General features: G+C 34.1%; 1 protein-coding gene across 1 annotated transcript; it reads right to left on the bottom strand.

The window, feature by feature from the left end:
- Positions 1-281: 281 nt before the first annotated feature.
- On the bottom strand, positions 282-7237 carry LOC117325878 (vacuolar protein sorting-associated protein 72 homolog). Its single transcript, XM_033882377.1, has 7 exons — positions 6967-7237; positions 6267-6377; positions 4324-4476; positions 3896-3998; positions 3445-3639; positions 2439-2586; positions 282-1501 (listed from the first exon to the last, which is right to left on the bottom strand). The coding sequence occupies exons 2-7, from the start codon at positions 6375-6377 to the stop codon at positions 1225-1227; spliced, it is 987 nt and encodes a 328-aa protein (XP_033738268.1). The 5' UTR covers positions 6967-7237; the 3' UTR covers positions 282-1224.
- Between the last annotated feature and the right edge of the window lie 4767 nt (positions 7238-12004).

Here is a 12004-nt window from a genome sequence, read left to right as displayed (position 1 = left end):
AATTTCCAGTATTTCTGTTACATTTAAATACTATCTGATGTGTTTTTGTACAAATTCCTTTGCATATATATGTTTATCTACATTCTTTGGAATCACCTTAATTCATACCATACATACTGATTACATTTAGGATTGATTACACTTCAGTTAACTGTGATATGAGTGAAATTACAATCATGTAGATGTAAGTTGTTGGAAATATCAATGTAAAGTTCATCAAAGCAACAAGTCATTTTGGTCCAATTTCACATTCGCTTACAAAATGTTTTACAATCACTTGATATTGTATAATCAGTAGTTTATTTTTAGTAACCATGATATAACTGTGTATCAAAATCACAGTCACTCATACATGTAGATATAAAGTGACAGATTCTACCTCTCACAGATACTCAAATGTCCTTGTACCCACTCACACTTCTACAAATCATGTACAACATTTGGTACTAATCTTTATCATTTATAATGCCTTAACATGATAAATAATAATGTCTTTCTAGTTTTATCATCAAACATTATACAAGTATTTAAAACTGAACAATAATTGGCTGAAAAATGAAATTGTTAGAGCAAAGACGTCAAAGTTCTATTTATAGTAACAGTGACCTCATTTTTTCACCCCAAGTGCTTAGTACACAAGCTTGTACTAAAGGTAATGGATATGAACAGGTGTATGAATATTTATGATAACTAATAACAATATACTCTTAGTAGAGCAAGAACATTATTAGGTAACATTGTTTGAGTAGAATCCTTTGTCCCCTAAAAAATGTTTAATGAACTTGCGGATATCATCACATCAAAATGGAAATGATAGAAACAGGAATGACAGGCATGTTGTCTGCACTATTTACAATACATATATGCTGACATGATAAAGGGGATTTTAAGCATATTTCATAGCATATCAACAATACACTTAATCAGCTTTTTACTGTATCAACATTTTACGTTTGCTTGTAATAACTTCTGATAAAAAACAGTGCATGGCTATCACTGATGAATGCAAAATTTATTTTCAGATGAATCAATCAAAGATTTTGTCTAAAATTTCTTTAAATCTGACATATTTAGCAAATGCAAGTTAAATAATTCTTGCTTCATTGAAAATATAGTTATGACTTTCATAAACAGCTTCAAAGCCTATATACCTGCAAAATTACACTTTCATTTCTCATCAACATTCTCTCAACACAAGCATGAGATATATCCAGGTACATAATGTCACTTCTTCTTATGCCCTGCTTCCTCCTGCTGCTGGGCGTAAGCCTCTCTGATACACTGGAAGGCCTTCAGAGAGGAGTATGGTGTCTGTGTGATGGGATCAAAGTATTTAGCTGACTTTTTAGTCACTGGGCAGTACTGCTTTACAGGTGGTTTGTGTTTCTTCTGTGGAAAGTAGTCCTTGAATATCCTTTCATCTGTAAATGTTACAAATGTCCTCGAGCACTTTTCACCATTCACAAGGTCATACTCTTCTACCTTTTTCTGGGGTTCAATACTGAAAAAAAACATTATTAAAGTAAGAAATTATCTCAGTAAATAATATTTAATATTATGCTATCTAACCTGAGCATGGAATACACTATCATTACATGGAGTGCATAAGTATTTACCCTGAATAAGGGGTATCTTTACAATGGTAATCTTATTTACCACTAACATGGCATAATATAATCCAGGTTTTTGTATTGTCCTTTCAACAGCTGTGGTCATTTAAAGATGGCCTCCCCTGTATGCGAGATGCATGCATGAGTTATGTGTTTTGGGAGGCTGTGTATGTTCATGTTTGTCTCCTTGTGATAGCACAAAACTAACGCATAATCCAGGACATAGAGATCTACAACCATGATAACACACTACCATAACCCTTATGACAGCTAAGGAACAGTTATCTACCCTTAGTATAAAGGGTTACTCTGGTTACATGGCTTTCTGCCGTTGACATTTAGTAGACTTGTCATGGGTACAGAATTTTGGCCACAGGTACCTGAATTTTAAAACCTGAACCGTACCTAGGTACTTGACTTTTGACATAGTTTGACCAGACACAAATCATATTGTTTATAACAGAGAAGTACCAATTTTTAACTATGTTTCATTAAATGATATATTCTTTTCCTTGCATTAATCAACCATATATAACTGTAAATCTATACCTTAAACTAGTACAATAATTTTACATTAGTTGTACAAAATACTTCTGAGTATTTTATATTACTTTGATACTGAATATAGTATTTAGGAATAAACTTATATCTTTCAATATGAAAAAAAAAATTACATTAAAAAACATAGCGGTATTCTTAGATGGTTTATCACACAAAACACATAGAGGTTCTTCCCTAGAAACTTTTTCGCCATCTTCCAGTTTCAACTGGTAACAATGACAAATAATGAAATAAATAGAATCCTCATAAACATCAATCAATGCTGACCTGTCAACATCTACACTAATCTCCACATCACATGGTAATTCCTCTATCAGGGGCATTGTGAAGGACTGGTAACGAATCAGAGGGCCACGGTGTATCTGCTTAGAAACACGACTCTTCTTCTTCTCCATCTCCATACGCTGGTAATTCTCTATAAACAAATTGTTCAGAAACCACAATAACATTTTAAAGTTCTTCCTTGCATGAAATTGATATGCTTTGAAAATTAATAGTCCACTGATGGAGATGCACATCATTATATTGTAACTTTCAAGGTCACCAATGGGAAATTCATCTGTGTTAAGTTTAGTAATAATCATTTTGTAAATAAAGGATTTTGTTAAATTTCTAGGTTTTTCATTATTGCATAATACTTATAATTAGGGTAGAAAGAATTGTTTACTAAGTAAAGATTATCATTGTTTTATCATTTATATCAATTATAAAATTATTATCTAAACTAATACACATCACTAGATAATATTGTCAGGTGAAACTTTTATTACTGTAAAATACTGTATGAATCAGTAACACACAGCTTAATATTTGATACAGAGCAGAAAATTAAGAGATATAAAACTGGAAAGATGTTGTATTGTCTGAATCTATTACACACAAGATTTCTCTTCATACAATTCTGTAACTGTTGAGATCCTTACTGTGTAACGATACCTTTTTTTAAAAATTTCTCCCATGATTCTTAAGTTGCACAGGAAAATGCTATTGGTTGTATATCAATTAAATAATAATAAGATATTTCAAATTACTACTTTAATTATGAAAGTTATTCAAATTTCAAAAACCTAACATTAAAGAGTGATTATGACTCGCACTTCAGTTGAATGTCAGTCCAAAACAAAGTATAGGTACAAAAGTGTCAGGATTCACAACCTATACAAATTAAATACACATCTTATAAAAACAATTATCTCTGGTAACCCCCACATTATACCAAGAGACTAAAACTTCAGTTTAGGGACAGACTAAATGCTGTAATTATTTCCTGTACCTAAAGACTTTAAGTTGAGCTCCTCTGTAATCTCTGCCTCGGCCAGTAGTTCCTCTTGTGTCAGCCTCCTCACCTCTGCCACCTTCTTCTGTGTTGCTATATCCTTCAACATTTTCTGTTTCATCTCTCGTACCTTTTCACGTTCCTCTCGAGCATTGGATTTGATTGCTGTTGATTTCCGTAAAGATTTCTTCTCTGACAAAAAATAGTTAAACAGCTTGAGATAAGTGTTTTGCCATTTCCCCCCCAGTTTATTTTTTTTAAATCAAATCTCTCCATTTTTTCAGTGAACTTGTAGAATTGAATTCAAAATTCAGATTAAAGCTTAAATTTTTTGTCCAAACTTATATGTATTCCAGAGATTCACTTAATTTGTCTCATACCTGTCAAAAGACTTTCATCAAGATTTGTTCCCCTGTTGTTATGGCTGTTATACAGCTGTCATACCTACCTAGAGGTGTGTGATAGATCTGAACAGATGATGCAGTCTTTTTCTTTTTCTCTTTCTTCTCTTTTGGTTTCTTCTCTTCGGTTTTAGGTTTTTTGACAGGTTCCTGTAAAAATATAACGAATAATGCTTGTGAGGTAATTCAATGTAATTCACATCTGTACAAGCAACACAGTAATGTAAAATATCAAATTCCACAGGAAATGGGCAAAGTAAATAAATCAATAAGTAATTAAATAAATAATGAGGACACAAATATATATAATAACGTATTTCAACCTCCTAAAACATTTATTGGTTTAAAGCTGGTGAATGGTAAAAACGTCAATTTCAGAGATTTGAACTTTTCTTAAAAGGACTTCTGTGATAAAGATTGCGCTCACATGCTTGGTAAAATGTTAATTTTCAAATGAATTAGATCCATAATTAACCTTGTAGGCTTTAGTTGATACTCCTTTGCGTTTTTTGGGGGCATCATCATCATCAACATCGCTGCGGACCTCGTCATTTTCATCAATGCTAAAGTCGGAGTCGATCTGATCGGATTCAGAATCTTCCGAATTATACACTTGATCACCCTCTTCCTGAAAACAAGAAATTGTAATTTTACAAAACATACAGAAACATAATACTTAAATAATATAATGGTTGGTTTTCATATGATTAGAGTGTATGACTAAGGTTAAGGAGATGCTCAAAAATTATTCTTGCTATCATTATTAAAGGTATCCCTCGTATAGACAGAAAAATGTTTTTGGCTCCCCCAAAGATGATTTGACTCTTTGCTTGGCAGTTAATGTCTATTTGATGCATGTTTTGATCCTTCAGATTTCTGAGAAAAAGTGGTCTTACTTCTGAAATTGCTAAAAAAAAAACAAGGGTCAACTGGATGCTCTACCTCCTAGTCCCAATGAAAAATACAAACGTATACATGGCCGTTTACAGTGTACATGCAAGTCGAAGTTCTTTTCTGGGAGGTGATAGTATAGAACTACAGTCAGAGATATACTGAAACTGAAAGCTCTGATAAACTATCCTTATTAATCATACAAAGAGTCAGTGATATCAGAGACATATATAGAGAGATTGGCAGCTCTCTATTTGCCCTTATGTCTACATGGTGGCCCCTGACCTTTCCACAATCCTTTGCGGTCGCTCGGTTCAGTTTTCACTAGACGCCATATTGGAGACAACTTGAAAACAAGACACATAATTATGGATAATTTCTATTTGAAATCATCACCAAGATCCAATTATGTATTAATATCAAAGTGCAGAAGTGTCATCAATATGAAATATATCACAATTTGCTGTCCAAGTGTTTGTATTTTGAGTATGAAAGTCAAGCACACCGCAGGAAAGATCGGCGGGAATCTCCAATTTTCGAAAAGTCCCTATGGGGTTTTCGAGAATACGGATAAATGACAACAATGTTCATGATAAACAAGACCACATTCCATAAGTATGATAGTTTTTGGTTAATGTGGTAACTTTTGTAGTGCCCTAGATAAAACGATGTGCTTTTTGTGTGCGTTTAAAATTGACAATGTTTTGGTCTGACGTAATGGCTGCTTAATTACAAACTTGGACATCTCGAATAGGACCCAATGGATTTTCGAAAATACGGAAAAATGACAACAATGTGCATGATAAACAAGACCACATTCCATAAGTATGATAGTTTTTGGTTAATGTGGTAACTTTTGTAGTGGCCTAAATAAAACTATGTGCTTTTTGTGTGCGTTTAAAATTGACGATGTTTTGGTCTGACGTAATGGCTGCTTAATTACAAACTTGGACATCTCGAATAGGACCCAAAGGATTTTCGAAAATACGGATAAATGACCACAATATGCATGATCAATAAGACTATATCCCATAAGTTTGATAGTTTTTGGTTAATGTGGTAACTTTTGTAGTGGCCAAAATAAAACGATGTGCTTTTTGTGTGTATTTAAAATGACGACGTTTTGGTCTGACGTAATGGCTGATTAACCAGAACATGTCGAATAAGTTCCAGTACATCGATACACACATGCGCAAAGCCCAATTTACCTGTGCTCGCATGTGTTTGATAGGGGACAGGGCGCTCTCGATAAGGGATATGCTTGAGTGGTCACGAATAAAGGGAGCCACCACTTGTACGGGGAAATAGCGATGTTACTTATCTCTCTATATATGTCTCTGGTGATATAACCAAAATAATAATGAACTGTTAACTGCCTAACCATGGCTATAATTATGCCTCAAAATTTCTCTAAAAACCAAAGCAGCTGTGGAAGAACAGCATTTTAAAGTTTGAAGTAATATTGCAATTTCAAGCTCATCAATGTAAAGTTTGTATGCTATTTGGTTTAGATCATTATCACATCACCTCATCAAAGCCACCATAAGTTGTCTTATAGAAATCATCTTCTTCCTCAGCTTCTAACATACGTCCCATCTTGTTGCCAGCATTGGCACGTCTATCCCTGATGGCTGCCATCTATAAGGAACCACACATATATATGCATTAAAAAAAAAGAGAAAAGAAGGTGACAGAACTGCCGGTAAATAGCTGTGCCAGGTAGCTCATGAAGGAGTGTGAATTATTCAGTTTTTGATGTGTGATTAACACCAGACCAATATAAAAATGTTGATAAAAGGTAGGAATGTTTCCAATATCTAATTTAGTTAATCATATCTAATATATGATTATTGTAATTTTTTTTTTTTTTAATATCACTAGCTATGCCCCTATGGGTATTCCCCGTGATTAATTAATAAGCTATATGGTTTATATAACCACATCAATGTTAGATGATTTGAGATACATGAAATAAATCTAATGTCGTGTATGGCATCTACATTAACAAGAAATATATTGATACATAAGATGTGTGTGTTATTTATACAAATTTAAATAGCAGTTCTGACTGAAGGAACAGAGAAATGACCCTTACTCATCCCATAAAATACATTCATATATTGTATATATATATTGTGAGATGGTTGCATATTAAACAAATATCTGTGTGTTAAGGCCTATCACAATAACTGATTAAAACATAACTGAACGTGGATGCAATGTTTACCTTATAACAATAATGAAAGAAAACTGATAAAAGCGCGAGTCTCTCGTCTTTTGAAAGTGTTGGCCTGTCAGTGGATTATACAACTGCTCTGTATACAGCGTCACTGATGACTGCTGCGGATGAACTCTCCTTTCATTAGAAACAATTAATTGGCGTGTTTCAATATCATTTTGTTCTTAAATAGATAGATCGGCCTAATAAATGTGTTCCCAGAGGCACACAGCCATCTTCAATCTGAACCAAAATTTACATTTTTTTACCTCCAAACACTGAAGAGCGACACTCGGTACGACCAAGAGTTGTCTCTCTTCTATTGGTTGAAATAACCTCTTGCTTGAGCAATCGAAATGAAGACAGGTACTTAGGCGACTGTTTAATCCTGCTAAGATTTTGATTTAAACATATTTTTATTTGTAACTGAACTTTACAAAGGGATTGGGCACAAGTTATACAACTTATATAAAGCCCTTTCCCGATATAATTATACATAATCATTACAACAAGATGGCATATTTACATATTTACATATTTACATATTTAAATTGAGAGAGAGAGAGAGAGAGAGAGAGAGAGAGAGAGAGAGAGAGAGAGAGAGAGACATATCTGTATATATCCACCCAAGTAATTTAGATAAGAGCTAATCCGATGCCGACAACAGAAGTATACACAAAGCGCTTTCCAAAGCTTGCTGCTGGTACTAATGTTCATCACTTCCCATGCCAATGTTTCGTTCTCCTTTCATTCCTTACTTCCTTGAATATCCGTTTCTCTTTTGTTGTCGGCAACGGAAAAGAATAAGTATAATCAATTGATAATATATATATACACACATACTTATGTATACATACACAAAAACATAACATACCATATGTAAATATATACATGAAATATAAATCTAAAATGGGTGTAGGAGAGAAATCAGAATCTATTTGAGTTAGCGATGTATATCTGAGTGACTTGACAAATTCTTAAATTTTCCTCTTGCAATAAATCATTTCTTCCGTGTAAAAGTAACTGCAGATCCAGTGGAATATAGTCATTCAGATCACGAAACAATGATATTCTCTGGTTCACATAATCATTACAAGCAAAGAAAAAGTGATATGCATCTTCAATTGGATGTCCACATTGGCACTGACGGTAATTAATCAAATTTACTCTATACAGGTCATTGTTAAGTGTGCTGGATTTGTTTCTTAGTCTAGCATGCAATATATTTAATTTTCTATCACCGAAAGAATAATAATTTGGAACCACAGAACTGTTTGAGAGAGATTTTTTAAAGGATGGATAAGACACGCTATTTCTGATTTCAAGATCAAGTTGGTTCCACTGTCGAATGGAGGATGGAAAGAAAGAGGAGTTAGTTAATTGTAAACGGAAGTTTGGAAGAGAAAAGTTGTGTGAATCGCGCAGATTGTATTGAGAGTTTTCTGAAACAGGAGGAGGTAATAGTGACGATAAGTACTTTGGAACCAAGTGATTTTTAATTTTATGAAATAGTTGAATTTTTCTTCTGGAACGTCTGTTACACAATGGTTCCAATCCACTTTCTGAATAGAGGGATTCTCTGCTGGCATACGATGGTAACCCAGTTATAATTCTGGAAGCTTCTAACTGTAGCTTTTCGAGTTTGTCTGCATCACTGAGAGAACAACCATCCCAAACTTCACAACAATATTCAAATAGTTGTAGACAATAAGCTTTGTAAATCTTTAATAAAGTTTGCTTGTTTAATACATATTTTAATTTACGAAGTACACTTATCTGTTTTGCAACGCTTTTACCTATATTTTCGATATGTTTACTCCATTTACAATTTTCATCTAACGTTACTCCTAGGTGCTTGTGATGATCCACAAAATCAACACTTACACCATTAAAATTAATATCTATAGCATAATCGTGTTCAGTGTTGGAAATGAGTAGAGCTTCCGTTTTTAAAGGATTAAACTTAACAAGCCATTTTTCTGCCCAACTTTGAAATTTTGCTAGGTCATTATTAATTTTTGTTTCGACAGCCAAAAGAGAATTATCAGAACATAATAAGGAGGTGTCGTCTGCAAATAGTTTAGAAAGACTTTCAATGTTATCAGTTATATCATTGATGTATATAATAAAGAGTAATGGACCTAAAACAGAGCCTTGTGGAACACCAGCATTTATATATTTAACAGTAGATTTACTATTCCCAACGAAAACTTGCTGGTTTCTATTACTTACGTAGTCACTTAACCAAGATAAAAGTTTCCCACTGATACCATAATTAGCTAATTTTACATTAAGTCCCCTGTGCCACACACGATCGAACGCTTTGGAAATATCACAGAATACTAAGCATGTTGGCCTCATTTTTTCTAGATTCTCACATAAAGTATGATAGATTTCAATTATTTGGTGGACAGTAGAGTGACCAGGCTGAAAGCCAGATTGGTATTTATATATCAACGAATTTTCAAGTAAATAGTTATGTAGATGTTTAACAATTAACCTCTCAAAAACTTTCCCAATACTACTAAGTAAAGATATCGGTCTATAGTTAGAAGCCATTTTCTTATCACCTTTTTTGAATAACGGCATTACCAAAGCTAATTTCCAAAGTTTCGGAAAAATACCAGTTTCCTGCTAAGAGGCATTAGAACGACTGGTTCTTGACTTAATTTCGTATGCATATCAAGCAGTTTCACCCCAAAACTTCAACAGAAACTTTATAGACTCCATTATGCAAAACAAGGATTTATTACCAAAGCAAACTAATTTCGTTCATGACAACGCTGTCCGAACTGTCAAGTTTTGAAGATTTTAATAGAAATACTATTAATCAATTTGCGAGATATCTCGTAAACACAACATTATAAGTAGTGCCAACAATTAAAGTAGCTTCAAGTTGTCCACTTTTTACTATGAGGTTTCATAGACTGAAACTCTTTTCCAAGCTCAATTAAATGTATGCACAAAGAACATCATTTTAAATTTATTTCAAAATCTTCTGATAGAAATGGCAATGAAGGAACATGAAAACGAATATTTATAATACCCTCGGCATGTTCTATTTCAATTAAATTCTTACTAATTATCCGTCTTTTACAATACCCCATCTTCGCTAACCAAGGGTTACTCTACGCTAAGCTCCATGAAATGCTTTAAATGCAGATATTGGTGACGTATACGTCTTATATCACTACTACATAGTTAACAAGGCAAACAAATCCGCTTACATTCTCGTATAATGCATAACACTAGTCGATCACCTCACAGGAATTGAGAATGCCAAAGGATTCTTTTTATCAACAATTTCCTTATTCTAAATGTATAAAGATATGTAGGCCTACTCCCGCCCTGCTCTACAATAACATGTATCTGTCCATGGTAGAGATATGTCTTATATTCAAGCATCGAATCTAGACTGATGACCACCAAAACTGAATCAAGTGTAAAATGGCATGCTGATATTCAACTAAATCCGTTTCCAGGTGTTTCCGAGATATCTAGTAAACGTCTACTACGAAGATGGTTTCCGAGATATCTAGTAAACGTCTACTACCATGATGGTTTCCGAGATATCTAGTAAACGTCTCCTACCACGATGGTTTCCGAGATATCTAGTAAACGTCTCCTACCACGATGGTTTCCGAGATATTTAGTCTCCTACCACGATGGTTTCCGAGATATCTAGTAAACGTCTCCTACCACGATGGTTTACGAGATATTTAGTCTCCTACCACGATGGTTTCCGAGATATTTAGTCTCCTACCACGATGGTTTCCGAGATATATAGTAAACGTCTCCTACCACGATGGTTTCCGAGATATCTAGTAGACGTCTACTAACACGATGGTTTCCGAGATATCTAATAAACTTCTCCTACCACGATGGTTTCCGAGATATCTGGTCTCCTACCACGATGGTTTCCGAGATATTTAGTCTCCTACCACGATGGTTTCCGAGATATCTAGTAAACGTCTCCTACCACGATGGTTTCCGAGATATCTAGCCTCCTACAACGATGGTTTCCGAGACATCTAGTCTCTTACCACGATGGAAACACAAAGTTATTATTGTATGTACTATCCCCTATCAAGTGGGAGTATACTAACCAGCTATACAATGTAGTAACACAAACTAATGTGCAGTTTAAGGAACAGACTGATCCAATATCTAATACTAAAATGATTCTTGAAACCTGATGATACATCTTCTCCTTCCTATTTTGGTATTAATGTTACTTACACACCAGTCAACTATGACTTATTAAACCTTGTGGAAACCCCTAGCTGCACTTGTGGACATATATGTGAACATGTTTATCGCTTTTTCTTCCAATGTAGCCTCTATAGATTGAGAGAATCGTCCTTTTGCAACACCTGAAAAATGTTGATTACTTCGGTAATGGAGGATTTGTCGTTCGATTCTAATTCAGAAATTGTCTTCCATGTTCAAAATCTCACTAAAACTGGCCATACATTTCAAAGATGACAATTGTATTTTCTCCACTTCTCTCTCAACCCCCCCCCCCCCCCCCCCCCCCCCCCTCTCTCTCTCTCATTAAAATGTTTGTTCAGGTAAATCTATGCTTAATATTCAAAATTGCATGCTGTTGTATATTTTGTAGATTAATGCGGAAAGGCTATTAATTAAGTTGCAATAACTTGTGTCCATGCAATCCTTTTGCAATAAAATATGTTTAAATCAAAATGATACCGTAAGGGGGCGATAACCCCAACATATATGATAAGGGGAGGTAACTCAGATACTGTAAAACGTTCGTATTTTAGCAATAATATTTAGCGCTGGAAGCATTGCACTGTAGTGCTCCGTTACTAAAAAAAAAAAGTGAATTTGGCTAAAATCCCAGCTTGCAAAAATAGCACCTTTATTGTTCTTTGTCACGCTGTACATACAAGTGATATAATGTGCTATTGTAATAATAATAATAGTATATATTCACAAAAAGGCTTCCAGCCAACAGCTACCATTTAAAATACATATCAGTTGGAATCTTAATTATTAAATACATGTAAATTATCAATTTTCACAG

Source organism: Pecten maximus, chromosome 4 (assembly GCF_902652985.1).
Source record: "Pecten maximus chromosome 4, xPecMax1.1, whole genome shotgun sequence".
Taxonomy (NCBI): Eukaryota; Metazoa; Mollusca; class Bivalvia; order Pectinida; family Pectinidae; genus Pecten; species Pecten maximus.
The sequence above is the reverse complement of the archived record's forward strand: the minus strand, read 5'-3'. Positions and strand labels throughout refer to the sequence as shown.